This window comes from Poecile atricapillus, chromosome W (genome assembly GCF_030490865.1).
Source record: "Poecile atricapillus isolate bPoeAtr1 chromosome W, bPoeAtr1.hap1, whole genome shotgun sequence".
Classification (NCBI taxonomy): domain Eukaryota; kingdom Metazoa; phylum Chordata; class Aves; order Passeriformes; family Paridae; genus Poecile; species Poecile atricapillus.
This window is the reverse complement of record NC_081288.1, coordinates 31,794,082-31,813,178: the sequence shown is the minus strand read 5'-3', so window position 1 is coordinate 31,813,178 and position 19,097 is coordinate 31,794,082. Positions and strand designations below refer to the sequence as shown.

The 19,097-nt window shown below is 36.9% G+C and overlaps 1 protein-coding gene across 4 annotated transcripts in view; it reads right to left on the bottom strand.

The window, feature by feature from the left end:
- Positions 1-1,264: 1,264 nt before the first annotated feature.
- Positions 1,265-19,097, bottom strand: part of LOC131591553 (cyclin-dependent kinase 17) — a 91,746-nt gene continuing 73,913 nt past the window's right edge. For all 4 annotated transcript variants that reach the window (XM_058862363.1, XM_058862366.1, XM_058862367.1 and 1 more), the window contains 12 exons: positions 15,422-15,478; positions 13,371-13,485; positions 12,747-12,841; positions 12,058-12,120; positions 9,223-9,346; positions 8,129-8,249; positions 7,504-7,601; positions 7,123-7,228; positions 6,311-6,353; positions 5,328-5,418; positions 5,017-5,094; positions 1,265-4,595 (listed from right to left, as the gene is read on the bottom strand). In XM_058862363.1, the coding sequence (XP_058718346.1) occupies positions 4,558-4,595; positions 5,017-5,094; positions 5,328-5,418; positions 6,311-6,353; positions 7,123-7,228; positions 7,504-7,601; positions 8,129-8,249; positions 9,223-9,346; positions 12,058-12,120; positions 12,747-12,841; positions 13,371-13,485; positions 15,422-15,478 (1,029 nt within the window). In that variant the 3' untranslated portion in view covers positions 1,265-4,557. The remainder of the gene's footprint in view (positions 4,596-5,016; positions 5,095-5,327; positions 5,419-6,310; positions 6,354-7,122; positions 7,229-7,503; positions 7,602-8,128; positions 8,250-9,222; positions 9,347-12,057; positions 12,121-12,746; positions 12,842-13,370; positions 13,486-15,421; positions 15,479-19,097) is intronic.

The following is a 19,097-nucleotide window of genomic DNA, read 5'->3' as shown; positions in this document are numbered from 1 at the left end:
ACCACGGTAATTCCATCAGCAGAAAGATCCCACTGCAACAAATGAAGGAACTTCATAGCTCTCTGGGGAAAAATGTATTTCAAGGCAGGGCATCTGAGCCAAGTGAAACTCATATTTCATTAGAACCATGAAAGTGATGTGCTCAGGCAGGCCTACTTCTTGAGTGTGCTTAAAGGATGCAGCCAGCACAATAAATGAAGCAGTTATTTATCACAGTAGCACGTGTGTATGTGTGCATTCATCGTTTAAGTTTGCTCAAAAGTTACGGACCTTAAACGATTTAAAGGATTTTAGAAAACATGAAAAAATAATTGGAAATCGTTCCCCTTTTCCACTGACATCAGTTTAACTCAGTTGGAGAGGCACTACCCAGTGAAAGTCACATACAAGAGATTACAGAAACCAATTTAGAATATCTGAAGTCTAATCCCAGTTCTGAAAACAGGTTCCCACTATGGCCGAGAACGGGACTATGATTTTTGTGCAGCTGAACTCCAGAGGTGAAAGAAGGTGCATGGTAGAAATTCCAAAGCCCCTGTACCTGCTTGGCTTTTATCATTTTCACCATCATCCCACTTGTACAGTCAGAGTTTACCTACAATGTTCCAACTGCTACATACTTGTGTTTCATAACTGCATTTGTTACCTTGCCAGTCTCCTAAACTGGTTATGACACAGATACCAATACGTGGATGTACACAAATGAGAGCATTAAATCTTTAACAGCCCAATCTCTGAAAAAATAAAAACCCCCAAACAGCTTAAAGTAAGCATTCAAGTTCCTTCCCAAAATTAAGGCACTTGATAGAGTTGTTACATTTGTTTTAAAGCCAAAATTTCTGAAGGTAAATAAGGTACTGAAATGTGCTAATAAGGTGCATGAATTACTTTAACTCTGCTCATCAGTAACCAGACAAAATTATCATGTCACAGACAACGTAAGTTTTGATTTCTCTTCAGTGTCATCATGTGCTGTAGCTCTGTATTTCCATACCCTGATTTGTTTGGATTTCTCCAAAGTCTGACCTTAATTCCGAGTAATTCCTGGGTTTATGATACTTAGCCTCCGGATATTTACCACATACCTTTCATATATTTTGTCCTCAATAACGAAATGTATTCTTAACCTTAATTCCATTTTAACATTGCAGAACAGAAACAACGTACCTTTATTACACTGCAAAATTCATGCACAAACAACAAGCAAGCAGCCCAAAGAATGCTACCTTGCAGTTTTTCAAATGATTTGCAAATACAAAGTATGTTGATTCTTTAATAATTGTTTATTTTAACTTTTATTGCCCAATTCAGGGATACACTCTGGCTACTTAATGCTGTGGTAAAGCAGCACAAAAATAACACAGCCATGTTGAGATGCACGTTCCACTAGAGCATTGCTGAGCTGCTGGTTTGCCCCTTCCATCTCCCACCCTGTCCTGTCAATCCCCATCCTCCACCCATCCTCTCTCCCCTTCAACCTTCACCTGCACGTGAATGCAACCACATCACCAGCACCTGCCTCTGTCCTGGCTTCCTGCCCACCTGACTCTGACACACACCTACACCCACACCTTGCCAGCCCTACCCTGGGCTAGGTGGGACACACCAGGTATCTTCTAAAAATAACTACTGAAAATAAGCCACGACATGCAGGCCATTTCTCATTAACTGATTGATCGGCCATCGTCAAGCAAAGGTGGTCACACCAAACACTGAAAGTCATCCATTTTTAGTGACTCTTTGCTTGGTTTCTGACACACTTGAGGTCTTCTCCCAAAAAGGCCAACACTCCTACAGTTCTTGGGGACAGTGAAACCAAGTCCGTAGTACCTGACTGCCAAATAGGAGGCAGAGTACACAATCCCATGGAAAGAATGTCAGATGCCCAGCAACTTCAGACTTGCTGACTACTGCCCCAAACAGGCAACTGCCACAGAACTCTCTCTGATGATTAAAGAATTTCAATAACAGGCAATTTTAAAGAGCCCCAAACTGGCTTGACAACAGATACCAAATTTCTTAAATATGTTCTTTAAAGCTACCTCCTAATGAAGAACACAGATTCACTTGTAGGTCCTTAGAAAAAGATTCTTTATAAACAGCCTCCTTTAATTTTATGGAAGATCTTTTCATTTGTAACAAAAAAGTTGAATTCCTACTTAAAATGAAACATCCTTTCGTTAGCTGCGGCTGATCCCTTTCTAAGTTTATTAATGCACTTCATTTTACCAGGTAAACCTTTAAGTCCTTTACTCATTAGTGTCACATTATTACTTGTTCTTTTATGACCTATAAAGTATTACTGTTCTAGAAATGCTAAATCCCACATTTATCCACAGTGAACATTGAGTCTATCTTCACTACTGTAAAAAAAGATGTTTTTTTGACACTTCTTTCTTCAACACTGTCACGTCTACAACATATTTCCTACAAAGTCCATCAGTATAAAATCTAGATCAGATCCTTAGCAACTATAAAAATATATATAACAACTATTTCAGGACAAGGTTTTTCATCAGTGCCAACTGTGCCTCTGCCACAGCCGTAGCGCTCGCACTGGGATCGAGGAGCCCCGCGCGTGTCCGAGCCTCACGTTACGCTCCCAAGGCCGTGTGACACGCAGGGCTGGCTCACCAGCACTGAGACTGCACCATCACACTGAGCAGGTCCTGAGCAGCCTCAGCCATGGATGAGCCGTGTCACTGTCACTGTCACAGCCTCTGCACTGAATGAACTAAAGCAGCGGCCAAAGGTGACCCTGGGGGCTCCCGCTACACACGGACCTCGCTAAACGCTGCCAACAATGCCCCAAGAACTGCAAGTTCACTTAGTCTGTATTTTTAACAACACAGGGCTTTTGTTATTATAAATTTCAAAACAAAACCAAAGAATTCCACATAATATTTATACTTTCAAAAGTACAATATTAATACAGGTCGGTCAGTTAGAAATAACAGCAGTTTGTTAGGTCTACAAGATTTAACGTAAAACCGGTTTACAAATGCTGAAAAGCAGTAGTGGTCCAATAGTCACCGTTACACATGAATTTCTCTCTTCCAGAAAATAAAATTAAAAAAAAAAATCCCAATTCAAATTTACTAGTATCAATGAAATATTAATAAAACACCCCCAAACATGCCACAATCACTATTCACAAATAAAGTTAAAATGAAATATACAAAAATTCACTTAATACTGTTAAATAACAATAAACTACAAGATTTCCTGAACAGAAATGGTAGGACCCCTGAACGCTTTACAGTGAATGTCAGGAAAAATTAAGTTACCTATGACTATTTTCATGATATACCAGCCAAAGATTTACATGACCATTTCAAAATATACCAATAAAGATTTACAGTCTCTTTAAGATGCACTAAACAAATAGGTTCATAAAGGTGAACACAAATGCTTAAAAATACTGTAACCATCACCAAGGGTGTACTTATGATGCTCACTGAGATGCATAAGCATAGTAGTAATATGTTTACTATCTCTGGAAAACAGGTAACATCTAAGATCTGAAAAACTCTCTAAGTTCTCATTGTAAAAGCTCTGTAGCATAGTGAGTTCTTCTCAAGTACAAACTTGCATCTTTCCAGTTGATTTCAAGTGAATAATGCACAAATGGGAGAGCAACAAGGTGGGAAAATGTGACATTATTCCCATGTTTGTGTAATTTGTTGTCCTGTTCCTCTGTAATGAAAAGTAAGCCAGGGTCCAACATACATGAATTGTCTTTTTACTATTTGTATTTCTAAGTTAAAAACAAGGTAAAAAAGTTATTGTTTCCGCAGGCCCCATATGCACAACAATGTGCAAATATGTTATGCTGGAGTAAGCCTGACAAAACTTCCAGCCTCCATGCTCTAATTTATCAATAACTAACAGGATCTGAGAGCAAATCAAAATTACTTTTCACTTGTTTGAATCAACCTTCACACCATGTGCTTTTCAAAAACGTAATATGCATTATAATTTTTCAACTATTTCAACACATACTTCCAATGTTAAATAAGGAATTAAGTGCCAAGAACTTAGAGCATTAAAGATGGCTCACCTATAGCCAAGCAAAGCTATGTTTACATTCCAGGAAACACTGCAGTTTAAGAAATACAAAAAAACCCCGCAGCAGTAGAACATTTTATCAAGAGAAACAGATGCATTCACATATTATAAAGCCATTGCAACTTCTTCAGGCATGGAACTGTTGTGTTAACTATACAGACAGTAGTTATTTAGCAGCAATGATTCCGCAATAAATAATGCACTGTGTTTCTCAGTCCTGCACAAAAATTGCAGCTACAGTTACATCAACAGCTGTAACCTACTGGCTCTAGTGGCAGAGGAGACCTTAAAACCAACTGTACAAAAAATTGTCACACTGTGACAACAAATATAAAAACATAATTTGCAGGTTGGAAATAAAAAGACTCCACTGTTAAGAGGACAGTGTAGACAAACTGCGATTCCAAGTCCACCAACAGAAAGCACTGCCTTTGGATCCGAGTCCTTGATCGACAGGATAGGCTTGGGCTCGACTCTGCACTGCCCCCTTTAGAAAAGCATGCTCTGCCTTCTGTTCTTCCCATGTCCTGCAACACAACACGGACCATGGTAAGAAACCGAAGCATTTGCACAACGGAGCATTAAGTTATTATCCAGATCTTCGTCCTACTTCAAGGCAACACCTCTTGTGCTTCAATCAGCATCAGCATCTTTCCTTTAACTGCCTTCACTGCATTGGTTTTTCACTTTGCCATCACTCACCCCCATGCAGTACTGGTTTGAAACTCCAAAATGTTCTCACCTTCACAGTCCCTGCCCATCCCTAGTAAAACTCCCATCTTTCTGAGCTTATACATCTTATATGTATACAGGAACCTCAGTAAATCATTCCGGATTTTTTTTTCAGTATATTCACACAAACCAATATAACAAAGCATTTTTCAATTCCAAATGCCTCTGGCACGGTATTCTTTTAGCAAGCATGAGAATATATAAAGCTTTCCATACCGGTCTCTGGGTAAGTGGAATTTCGAAAGCCAGGGTCTTTTTGCAACTGAATCTCTTTTAGACTGAATATTGAAACACCTGCAATGTAACAAAGAAATTAATTCATATACAAATGTAAATCTATGTTTTATTGATCAAAATTATACTCTTAATTATGTAGTTTAGATGAAAAAAAAAAAGTTTCCAATTCACAAATATTTAAGCCACTAGATATCAGACTTTTTTAATACATTAGAGTTTTTCCTTACACAATGTACTTAGCTTTAATGCTCTATCTTAACAATACTCTGCTACTTTACAACTCCTCTTACTTTCAGGCAGAGTGTGTATTCTTGTTCCAAGACTTCTGAAGTATGCATGTTTCATGGCCTCTTCTGCTGAAATTCTCTTCTTTGATTCATACTATTAACATAAAAGCATAGAATTGTGTTGATTTCCATTAAAAATCTCTTTGCATCAAGTGATTTTAAGAAAGGGAGAAAGAGTTCTATTTTCTCAGTATTTCCCATAATTCACTAGGACAATTTTTTTTCATTACTTTCATTTTACACATGACTACCTAAAATTTTATCAAAATCAGTACTGCCAACATATAACAAGATTGCTAAAATAGTAAAAATAACTTCTGCAAACAGATGCAGGTCAAAACTACACCTAATCTTTATTTATAGATGGTACAATAATTAGGTATCTCCTGCTTGACATCTATTCTAGATGGAAGAATATTGCCTATTCTACGCAAGAATGCAGACATTTAAAAAGCTGCACACAAATAAATTACAGTACTGCATCTACTCAAAGGTGTCAGAGTTGACCTTCCATCTTGCTTCCAGCTCATTTTTAATACAGATTCAGAGATTAAACCTGCATATCACTTCAGCTTTTGAATAGAGTTGCAACATCAAGGACTAATATTACACCTTAGTAACCCCTTCTCTAGTATTAAACTCAGTTTATCATTAAATAAATTTAGCATTTGTATTTAAAAGTTCTGGTTTAATACCATATTTCACAAGAGATTTAGTTTTTTCAGGGCTAACATAGAATAAATAATTCTGTTTTTACAAAAGGTAGTAAGAGAAAAATCAGTTTGGGGGAAAAAAAAGCAAGCATCAGTTTTTTAATTCTCACACTACACTGGTTTCTTCTCACATCAGTCATCCACTACAGACTCAGCTACATATTCCACTTTGAGACAGAACTAAATACTTTGGCTTCTAATACATTTTGTATGTAATACATTAAAATTCGAAACTTGCACTTTTATAAAGTAAAGCCACAAAACACATCTTACTTGAAGGAACTTCGCTATCAATTCAATTCCTTCCGTGTCTAGCCTAAAAATAAAAATATTTTTAAAAATTAAAACAGTTATTGAATTGTATTTATGAAAGCAGAACTGCAGAGGATCTGACTTAATTAAATTATATGAAACCTGAAAATTATATCTAAACATGGAAATTCTTTTACCTAAGCAACATTTATTCATGTTAATGTGAATACATATGAGTCCTAATATCTCAGAACAAGACTACTTGGAAAACACTGGGGACACACAAATCCTTGGTTGGGATTGTCATTTACTAGGCTTATCTGGATCATTTACTTGAATCTTTTAAATTATCTCTTTTTAGCTTAATACTACTCATTTACTAGAGGGATACAATGTTAGATCTTCTTCAAGATAAACAAATATCTTTGTTATTGATTTTACTTATAATAACTGCACAGACCCTTCATCTTCCTCATTATGGTTTTAAAATGATTACAAGGAAACCTGGCCATTTTAATGAACGGCCTGGGTCTAGAATATAACCAGAAGAGAATTTGTGTTCGTTAGGAAATGCTGTGCGAATTCTCCTACTATAGAGACATTATTAATCGGAGTTTTATCGTTCTACAAGTCATTAAGGAGCTGTGGTACCTATTAGAGGAAGTAATCACATAATACCAGGTTCTGTTTTGCATTATCATCTCCCCACAATAACACAACTGATGAATAGTTTCACACCATTCTGTGGCAGATTGTACTCAGAAATTCATTCCCACTTAGGAATATGCAAAGCCACAGGGATGCATATTTTCTGTTAATAAAACATGAAGTACCTTGGTGCATGGTTGATGAGAGGTTGTGGTTTATACTTAGGAAAGTTGTAGTTTCTAAATTCATCACTGGAAGAAATGCCTGGCCATGTTTCTTGACATGGAGTTCCTGTATTTAGAAGCAGTAAAAAATTCAACTTAAAAAATATAAATAAACAACTTAGACATTAAAAAAAAAGCATTTAATCCTGTAATGTAAAGGAGAAAGGGGAAAAAAATATAATTCAATATGCCTATGTTGTGCAAACTCAGCTGTATAGTCAGCTGAATCATTTTTCACAACCATGACTACAATGCAATAAAATATTGTTCCAAGATAAAGATTCACAGTTCTCATACAAATATGGTGCGTTAACATAAATATTACTAAAAGTATCCATTTACCAAGAAGTCTGAAAATTAAGTGCAGCTCATCTTCAACAGTAGAACCAGGAAAAAGAGGCCTTCCTGATGCCATTTCAAAAAATATGCATCCGACGCCCCTTTATAAAGACAGAGAAAAAGATAAAGCAGAAATAATCCTGTAATTTCAGCTCGTAAAGATTTCTGAGATTTCTCTTCAATTAAAACAAATTATTGGTTGTTAGCCATACACTACTATTAAAATATTTAGAAAGAAGTGTAGCAACAGAAAAGCTGTCAAAGACCAATCAAAACCTATGTCATAGCTATATTATATCCTCTTCCTACAGATGTTGAGGCAATCAATTTTATTAAAGCTCATGGTAAAATACCACATTACCCTATCACTAGGAGAAGGCTTTTCTTTTTCTCTAATGCTGTGGGCCTAATGCTTGCTTACTCTGAGCAATAAAAAGGTACTCTGCATTTTCAGAGAGGAATAATAGCATCCTCCCAGTCTACCAATCCTTTCCCAAAACATCTACCTCAGTTCTAGCCTACAAAAATTCAAAGGTTGAATATTTGAATGTTACTATTTAACAGCAAAGTTGACATCTTTTCAGCTTGACTCAGAACAAAAACTTGAATTAGACAAAGCTATACAAACCACATGTCAATTTGAGTTGAATACTCTGAAGATCCAAGGAGAACATCAGGTGGTCTGTACCACAATGTGACAACTTCATTGGAATAAGTCTTCGTAGGAACAGACTTCGCTCTTGCCAATCCTTGATAAAAAGGGAAATGAAGAGTCATGTACAAGTTGTTGAAAACCTTTTTGTATGAAATTGACAAACTATTTTTAGGACCTTATTATACTTGCTAAATACCATATCTTAATGCTATTTAAGGCCCTAATAAAGAGATTTCTATTGCCTTTTAGTATTTATGGCAATCTCGTGGTCAGCATTCTTAAGCACAGAAGAAAGGTAAACAGACGAAAACCTGGACTCATCCTGTAAATTTCATTAAATCAGTATAGCATTGGATTGATATGACACCTCCCTGCTGCGAAAACCTTCTGCACTGTTTCTGGAAAATTACATTGCAAAAGGCAGAAGGCAACAAACAATTAACTAAATGGTGGAAACAGACCAAACCAATGTTGGATCAGCAGGGGTTTTCCATCCTAACATCATCAATTTGTCAGCAGTATCTTCAATAAAATCCAGGTATCTGAGCAACTTTCATTCACACAGAAGGGGTAAAACCCAAGGCACAGAGCACAACTTTCAGAGGACCTCCCAGACACAGAAAATAACAGGAAAATGTAGATGCCCCACTCCACCGTAAATCCCAAGCAATTTCGTGTATCAGTGACAGTGCAACACCTGACAATTTAGCACATGAACAAACCCTTCCTCTCTCCTGTCATTACCCTGTATTAGAGTGACTTTGCTGCTAGGAGAAGCAAGGTGAGCTCCACCTTAAGGATTTGACTAAGCATCAATTTCACAGGAAGCTGTAAGACTACTTTGAAATTGCAAGTGGAGCACCAGTGTTACCTATAGAGATATTACACTGATTACTTTACCCTGTTAAAAGTTACACTTTACCCTGTAAAAGGCTGACTTTCATTTTCCATTTGAGAACACCCAAATTCACTACAGACCCAATGTACTCATTTCTCCTTTTAAGGAAAAATGATTTTCCTTTTCTGAGAGAAAAAAAAAATTGTTATAGAGTACTTTTAGGCCATACCAAAGTCTGCAAGCTTCAGTTCTCCTTTCTCATTAATTAGTAGATTTTGTGGCTTCAAATCTCGATGTAACACCTTTCTCCTATGACAGTACGCCAAACCACGAAGAATCTGATATAAAAATAGCTACAAAAGAGAACATTTATATAAATTAGACAAAAAATGGTAATCTACAGATTGCATGACTAGTTGGGCACTGGAGAGTTAAGTACTGTAAGTAGGACAAAATTACTTCTCTATAAAATGAGTTACTCTCCTTATAAGCAAATTCTGGACATTATCATTATTGTTCAAAGATTTAAAATCCTTTTACGCTAATGCACTGCTTTAACACCATACTTTACAACAAAGACTTTAAGAGCAATTTGTTCTGTTTAACTGAATAAAACCACAGGGCTGTTTATTTTTAAAGTAAACATTTACCACTGCTCTTCTCCACACTAATGTCATTAAAGATAACTGTCTCTGACTAAATACTCAAGTTCCCTTCTGCCATTGAGTCCCTTCTGGAAACGCAGCTCAGCAGTGTTTCTATCCAACTGTGCTGAACTACGTAAAGAAGCTCTTGGCATGCTACTGGAAAAATACACGTAGATTCACAAGCTTAGGGAAGATGGAGAAATGGGTAAATGAGGATTATTAAAGCAGCCCAACTGCCTCTGGTATTTACATTCATCCCCTCACCTTGACACACACAGGTTTATTTTAATCCATTGGAATAGCAAGCCAAGCAAACAACTTCAGTCATGCATATCAATGCTGCACATATATAGATATAAAAGCAGTCTGGGGCAAATGAAGGTTTAGGAGTGGGCAGCCAAGCAAGTTTATGTATCACTGCATTAAGAACTAAAAACTTTGCAGTTTCTGTATGTACAAAGGGTCTGATCTCGAACATGGGACTTTTGGGTAGCCATTGCTGGCATTTACCACACCTATGCTACTCAGCATAGGTAATCAAATGTACAACAAAAAAATACAAAACATTACAGAAAGCAACAAACTAATCGTGTAACAGGACATCTAAGAAAAGCACTAGAATGTTTTTATATGACCGTATTCTAGTACATTGGTTTATTTTTGCATCAAGTGACACCACCAAATTCTTCCTCATAAACTAGACAAATACACAGCAGGTGTAGTGACATCCATCTGTTCTCAGTGTGCTGACATGGGGTTCATCTGTGCTAGAAAAACAGGAATTGGGATTGATTTCTTCTGTTTGCTTTCCTTTCTGAAGAGCAGAATGAAAAGCAACAAGTCTTGCTCCATCCACTCAGGCCCATACTGCTGCAGGGGTAGTCAGTCCCAAGCTTTATTAGCAGGACTTCAATAGAAGTCAATGGTCCTCTCTAATGTACACTGGGACTGCAAGGTTAGTCAAGAATGCAAAGCAGATTACAGAAATTGTGAAGCTTCACCACAGTTGGCAGAGATCCTTTTGGAAATGCACAGGATGCCACGTATTCGTTCAAAATTTTGGTTAAAACACTAATACCTGCAGAGATCACACATATTTTCATTTTGCCAACACACAAAAACCTAAAATTAGCTGAGGAATGTGAGGAAGTGATGACAGGGAGGTCTCTCAAATGTTAATGATGACTCAAACCCCCACAGTTATTATAAGGTAAGCACCTACAGCTACCGCAGCTAAGCAGCTGTTGTGGTTTCCCAAGTGCCAAAGGTATTGGCCATACAAATTTGCTCTCTGAGCATAGTTTAAACCATAGGCAAACATGGAAAAACAATTCCTTTGCTTAGCTCAGATTACCACAAGCAGATTCTGGCTTGTTCAATAACTGCACTTATTACAAGAGTCAGGCTCCCACTTGCAGCTTTCCCTTAATTTTTTTAAGCTTAAAGCACTGCTTATTAACTTGCAGATAATTAAAAACACAAGCCTAATTACAATTTTTGGTTGTCTCTCTGAGTAGTAGCAAATGAAAGAATTTCCCTTTGCAGACTCTCAGAGGAAGCAACAGAGCAGGTTATGGGCAGATGTCTTTCCCTGGAGATACTTCCAGTAATGTGACAACAGAATGAAAGGGAAAGCTCACCAAACACTAATAAATATCTAGCCTGAGTGCCAAATCACTAATTTCACAACAGTACTGCACTCTGTTTGGGAGCTAGTTTCTAAAGCTCTAAGTATTAAAGAACACTAAATTTTCCAAATAAAAGACTGCTTTTTACAAGAGAAGTAACACCTGACCCTGACTTAGTTTCAGCAGGCCAGATTGGAACCTGAGTCACTTGACCTGGCCACAACCATAGCTAAAAGAAAAAGCAAATTAAACCCTAAGTAAAATTTTATTTCTATTTTCTCACTAATGGAAAGATGAAAACTACTCTTTCTTAAATACGTATTTTTGATTTCTTATTTGTGTGGTAGGCAGTGGTACCCAAAACCACACTCATAATGTGTTATATGAGGCTACATTTTCCTCAGTGTCCATATATAAATTTGAGGATATATCAAACTACAGACTTAGTAAATGAGTACAAAATAATGGAAGGACAAGAAGTCAAAAGAGTTCTGAATGTATTATGTTTTAGGAATTTTGAAATTCTAGATATGTAACTTCAAAGAGAATGAAAACACATGAAATTGTATCATCTCCTCTTTCCAATGTTTTAAACACTTAAAACAAAGAAATCATCTGATGCCAATGATGGCAATGATGATCAAATGTAGCTAAGTCAGGCCAAAAAGGAAGTTAAGTTTCTTTATTTTATTTTTGAAGAGACTACACCATATAGTCTCCTCATTATTAAGTTCTCTGAAATTCTTAGGACAAAGCTGGAAGGCGGCCACTGTGACTAAAACCACTCACCTTTACATTGTGCATACTCATGATGTTACCACAGTCATCCATGTACTGCTTCAGGTCCTTGTCCTATCAAAACACCATCATCATGGTTCAGTAAAATTGTGTGCAACAAATTACATACTACTTATTGTTGGAAATGAAATGATACATTGAAGAATTAAATTTCTGCAAAAGGTATTATGTGATAAAAACTCCTAAAGCCTGGACACAAATACCCCTGGTATTCCAGAGGATAGAAATATCCTTTTTCCAGGAAGCTGCACTGTCTCAGGCAACACTTTCTGCCATTGCCTTCTCCTCTACATATGTGAGGCACTGTATTTTATAGAATTGGTATATTCTCCAATTACACTGTAAGCCAGCTATGTCACAACAGAAAAATATAATAGGAACAGAAAAATATCATTGGAACAGTAGTGTGATTACCACTTTATACAGGTAATGATTCTGGACAAGTAGACAGTTTGATCAGGCAGACCACCACTATCTGCTATTAATGAAATTATGAAATGATCACAACAGCAATTTATGAACTGAATACACTGCTCTCATTTTTAACTGAATGATTGTAAATACAGGAGAAAACTCAAAGAGTCTCAGTATCTTAAAAAAGAGTACAGGATTTTGTTATGCTTCTGTTTCTTAGAAACAATAAATCAAATGTAAATCTCACTAATTGTTTAAAAGCTTACCAGGTATTCAAAAACAAGAGTCAATGACTTGTCTGTGTGCACAATATCATGTAATGTAACAATATTTGCGTGTTTCAGATCTTTTAATAATGACACTGCAAGATAGAACAGGAAGAACAAAATAAGTAAGTGCAAAACACATGAGAAGTAAATGCAATTTATAGTTAAGGTCATCCATATAAGCTATCTGGGGTTTTTAAATTAAAAAGCTATTTTAAACAACATAAAACTCACATAAATCTAGTTCATAAGAAAGGTATTTAATCAAAACACCAAACACACCCTTGAGTAACACACCTGTATTTCCTAAACTATACATTTTGAGAGAAGTAATTCTGTGAAAAGTATTCTGAGTCCCTGAAAGTTACTCACTAACAGGAGTCTAATTCAGTATTTAATCATCCACTTGTAATACTGCATATGAGATCACAATCACCCCCCACAAAGTAAATAAATTTGAAACAAAACTGAATATGTCAAGACTATAATTTTCTTTATGAATACTAATAGCAATTTCACTAATGTGCCATGTAGCCTACGTATTTACAAGTACTTATGGTGCTTTGGTTGAAAAGAAATCCAGAAGTATCTGAAATTCTAAGAACTAATAAAAAAAGTTACCACCTTCTCTTATGGCTGTGCATGGTGCTCCCTCTTCATGTTCCAGGCGGATTTCTTTCAAAGCTACCAGATTCTCTGTCAATTTACTTCTCCCCTTATAAACTGTGGCATAAGTACCCTATAAAATGCAAAAAGAAGTGTATTTTTACAAGTTGTTCCTTTATCAGAACATTAGTCAAATAAGAAAATATTAACTTTTGTCTGAGGATCTACTAGGTTTCATTTTGGATATGAATAGTTTTTACATTATATTTTTTTAACATATGTAAATGTACGTATTTTTTTAAGCACAGGACTGAACTCACAGAAGGCACAAGGGATGTATATGCCTATCAGCTCTGAAAATTATATGGAAACCTAAATAGACCAGAGCTACCAAAGAAGTCGTATCAGGTAGCATTAAGTTGACTAAGTTCACTGCTGGGATCATTTACACTCCTGGAAGTCTCTCTCTGGCTACAGATACCTAGCTTGGCTATCTCTACACTATGCTGCAGTTATGTTTCCAAAGGCTGCAGACATACTCTTCCACAACCTCAAAGAAAATTTGTAACTCCTCTGGATAGCTTCCTGTCTTCATTATATATTTTTAGACAGCAAGACTCTAGAGGCAGAGTAAATTAAGGCAATAAATTCTGACAAAACAATAGGCAAAATGAATCCCTGCAAATGCCACAAAAAAGTAACAAAGGTACAGAAACTGCCCTAGAGCACTACAGTACCATAATCCTCTGCAGAGGGATCTGGACAGGCTGGATCCATGGGCTGAGGACAATTTTATGAGGTTCAACAAGACCAAGCACCAGGTTCTGCACTTGGGTAACAACAACCCCATGCTGTGCTATGGGGTTGGGGAAGAGTGACTGGGAAGATGATCCAAAGAAAAGGATGTGGGGGTGCAGGCTGACAGCAGCTGAACATGAGCCAGCGTGTGCCTTGGTGGCCAAAAAAGCCACTGGCAGCCTGGTCTGTGTCAGCAACAGGCCAGGGAAGTGATTGTGCCTCCGTACTCAGCACGTGTGGGGCCACATCTCCATTCTGGGCCCAATTCAGGGCCCCTCACTTCAAGAAGGACATTGAGGTGCTGAAGTGTCCAGGGAAGGGTAATGGAGCTGGTGAAGGGTCTGGAACACAAATCCTGTGAGGAGAAGCTGAGGGAACTGGGGAAGTTTAGCCTGAACAAACGAAGTTCAGGGGGATCTTACTGCTCTCTACAAATGCCTGAAAGGAGGTTGTAGCCAAGTGGCTATCAGGCTCTTCTCCCAGGTAACAAGTGATAGGAAAACAGGAATAGGCTTCAAGTTGCATCAGGCAGGCTTAGATTTGATTAACAAGAAATTAAAATGTTTTAAATGGAGGACTGACTGCAATATTCACAGCAGAGATGCTAACCAGCCCTGTTGCCTTCTGCAATGCTCACTTCATCCCATTTCAGCACTCCTGTCCATTTCTGATTCCATTGGTCAGCCTCAGTAAAACTGGAGAGGAATGACACTTGGCCCCTCCTGAATTCCACTATTTCACTGGAAGTCAGAGGCAAAGCTGCTTCCCCCTCCAAGTGTTACATATTTCACTTGGCAGCACCTGGCTGGCTGCCCAGCTCAGGTGTGCTCTTCACCAGGACATGCACAGCTATTGCCTGCCCCTTGCAAGCACTGGCCTCTGATCCATCATGAGTGTTCCAACACCTAAGTCATGGCAAGAGGACACCAGACTTAATGTTACCATCAAACTTAGTGTTACCTTCAACAGAATGATTTTGTCTATCTGAAAAAGAGCCAGCTTACAGAAGAAGGTCACAGCATATTTGCTAATGGAGTCTCGCTTTTCCCCAGCTCTCTGACAGTTCTCCTGCCTTTTTTTTTTTTTCCTTTTGCTTATTATATATGCATAAACATTTGTGTGGTTGTGAAATTGTTAGACATGTAGAATATGTCTGGTTTACTGAAAAAGTAAATTCAACAGCATTTTCAGGGATATGGAAAATTTCAGTTAAACTTACACTAAATTTTAGATATGACACTGTCATCATTCCAAGAGAAAGCTATACGTACCTCTCCAAGCTTTTCTAACTTGATATAGGTTTCCATTTTTCCAAATCCAATTTCTGACTGCAATGAGAAGAAATGGCAACTTGATCACTAAAACACTTCATTTGTACATCATTTAACAAGCTAAAGTTAATTTCAGAAAATTACCTGACAATACTTGACTAACACTGCACAATTCCAGTATTTTTAAAACAAATTAGCACAGTATGATGTAGATGCATCCCGGCACCCAAGCCCAGTGCTCAGCCTATTTTGCATCCTGGAGGGATTGTGAGCCGAGTTACACTAAGACCAAAACCTCACTTTAACCTACCTCCTACTTAGGTCTTCTCCACTCTTCTGATCTGATTACTATTAATGAGGTTGTTATAGCTTAAAGCACAGAAGTCATCTCAAACTAGTTCATCACTTCCCTAGCTCAGCTTTTTTCAAAGTAACCTTATTTGTTTGCTATGTTCAAGATCTTAGCTCCAAGCTTCCTCTTCCATTCTGACTTCTCAATGCCTTTTGGACTAAAACCTTAGCAAGAAAATCCCTAAGCATCATTTCTCAGCAAGTTTCAGCTTTGTCTCAGCAGTTCACATTTCATACCTATTAACGCCAAATCTTTGTGTATTTTACTTGGATGTATTTATTCATCTTCTCTTTTTTTGTCACCAATTTAGCTCTTCAGTGCAAGCAGGAAAGGTGTCCCTGCCTATGTAACACATTCACGTCTGAACACTCTAAGATCATTATTCTTTTCCTGTTCAAATCCACTGCTATTCTCATATAACATGGTTATCTCATAGAATTATTTTCTCCTAAAACCACTGTGAATTACACCAAAGCTTCCTTTTGTTCCTGCAGTGTAAACAATGCTGGAAGTAAACACTTAAGTATGTGAACTCGAAGCAATTGACAAAACCCCCAAATTTATAGGCTTCATGGGGTTATGCTTTACTGACAACTGAACACACTGAAACAAAAGAGCCAGGTTTTCTCCCCAGCAGCATCCCCTCCTTGCACTTCCAAATATAGTTGTTCAGTGGCTTTTTCTTTCCAAGGAACAATCCTTTGACCCTAAGCTGTCTTCAGCACCAAGATCCACATGTCACATGCTGATTTGCTCCTAAAAATCTGATAGATTTGATAGTTTTTTACTATTTCATTGTAACACAGGGTAACATAAAAACTGTTGACTGTATTAAGATTTGACAAGAATATAATATTAAGGGAAGAAAAGTTTGATTAACACTTAGTTTTCAGAACACATGCATGAAAATACATCTGAACTAAGAGTAAGATCTTGTCTGCAAACATATTTAGTATATCTAGGGGAAAAAAAGGTGTATAATTACATCAATATAACAAGAGCAATTCTGCTTTATTAAACTAGTGTTAGAACTGAAATGTTTTAGCTGTATAAGGAGACTTCAGTATCACACACATTTGGGAGCCTGTCGAAGACAAACTCTTTATCTCAAAATATAAGCAAAGTTGATATTTGCTACCCTTGTAGCTCCAGTGAGATTTTAAACATACCACTGATATAGGTGCCATGTTAGCAAAATAAATACTACGTTTCCGAAGTGCATTTTGACCTAGTTAAATAAACATATCTTGAAGTGAGTATTAGCTGGTATCAGAATTAAAAAGACAGGCTGCTTAGTTTATGGAGAAAATGAAGAAGGACTCATAATCTTGCTATCACCAGACAGTCTGGAATTCAAAAGCCTGATTTTTAAGAAACTTCAGTGTTTTTCATTAGACTCATAAACTTAAAATCTGTTAAAAAAAAAATAAATCATACAATATTTCCTACATACAGAAGACATGTATTCTTCAAGACCTGCTTTACAATGTATTTAAAGTTTTGAACACATCTCGGTTTCTTACCACTCCTAAGGAAAAAGAAGCTTTAAATTCCTCAAACTAAGATCAGTTTCATTTTTAGTTCAAAATAATTTTTAAACTGTTTCATGTTTTCCTGCAATATGCATCTATCCTGCCTTACAGAGAAACACTGATGCACAGTATTTATGGTCTTTTACTTCTAGTGATTGTGCATACCATACTGTATATGTACACACAAAATGCAATTACTGTAAAAACTGATTTTTTTTCTTGTATTTCAAAGAGAAACACCAAACCTAAAGTACAAGTCCTCACCTGGTACTTTTTATAGCCTTTTCCCTTTGATTCCTATTAAGTCTTGAAAAGATATGCCTTTGAAGCAGAGCATAGTATTCATCTATTATAAGTAAAACTCTGCTAGCAGGCTTTCAATAACAATTTAAGAACAATTTAAAACAAAGTCCTTGGGTTTCTTTTTTTGAAAGCTTAGTTTGAAATAGCAAATGCATGCCTGCAAACCACAGGAGTGCTGGCAGGTTTCATTTTGGACTTGAAAGCCCTTTAAAAATGAAAACATTTTTAAAAGGCGAAACAAAACAACCTTGTGACAGGAAGCTGATTCCAGGCACACGCCACATTCATTAGAGGGCACTGTTTTTCTGTCAGTCCTCTCAGAGGTAAAGAGGAGAGAACTTCAGCAGCTCTCAGGGGTCACCATTAAATGAGAAAGGGAATTCAGATTTACAGGAAAAATTCCCCCAAGCCTCAAATACTTAACTCCACTGGCAAGGTTCTACTGAAAAGGTATTTTTGCCAACATCTGAAAAGAGGTTTGGGGAAGTCTGTTCCTCAGTTCCATGCTACAGCAGCAACTAAGAGGTGAATGAGCTACAAAATTCTGAAACAAGTATTTAAGCCTGATACATTATCATTACTTCCAGAGCTTCACTCAAATATTTTCTTTGTTTCTAATATTGTTTTTGCAAAAGGTGGCATGCAGATCTGAGCTTTATCAGTCCAGCACACAATTTTTTTTTCTTGCAGGTTAAAAATACTCAAACACTGCTTTGTTATAGATTTTATTCATAATGAATGAAAATAGGTATTTTACAGCTAATAAACCTATTTCACTAATTATTTTTCAGTAAACATGTAAATAAATCAAGAAAACAGCAATGTGCACTTCATAAACCTATTCAGTTTTTCTCTGTGACATTTCTCACCAATGAATTTACCCAGAATATCAGTAACAGTCTAGTAATTCTTTAAGACCTCAACACTAAAGAACACTGATAGCTAAAACTATGACTGAAATCTAGCATATTTTAAAAAAATAAGGCAATATTTGCTTTTTTATTATTCCAGGGATGTGCATAACTTATATGTACAAATATCCAAGTTTTTCCAGCATTTATACTCTTAATTACAGTATAGGAATCCTCTGTCATCTCTAAGGAAAAGACTTACTTTTTAAAATAATAACCCAATAATCCAAAAATGTATGTGAATTTATTCCTTCATTCTTTTAGGAAATCACATATGCTTTAAAAAAGAAAGAAAAAAAAACCCCACAAAACCCCCACAATTGTCTCCACAGCAATTCTGAGAAAGAACTGTTATCAAATACAACAAGAGCAGCGAGGAGGACTTGCCTTCATACTATGCTGCTTTAGGGCCTTCCTTCTAAATCACGAGGAGACCCAGCCTTGACCTAAGACTGTGTGGCCTATTTGCTCAAACAGATCATCCCTGCTCTAAAAAGCAGAAGGATTTAAGTATGTACTTCTGGAGTTGAGTTTAGCCACTGACTTCAATAGGTCAAGACCTCCACTGAGAAATATGA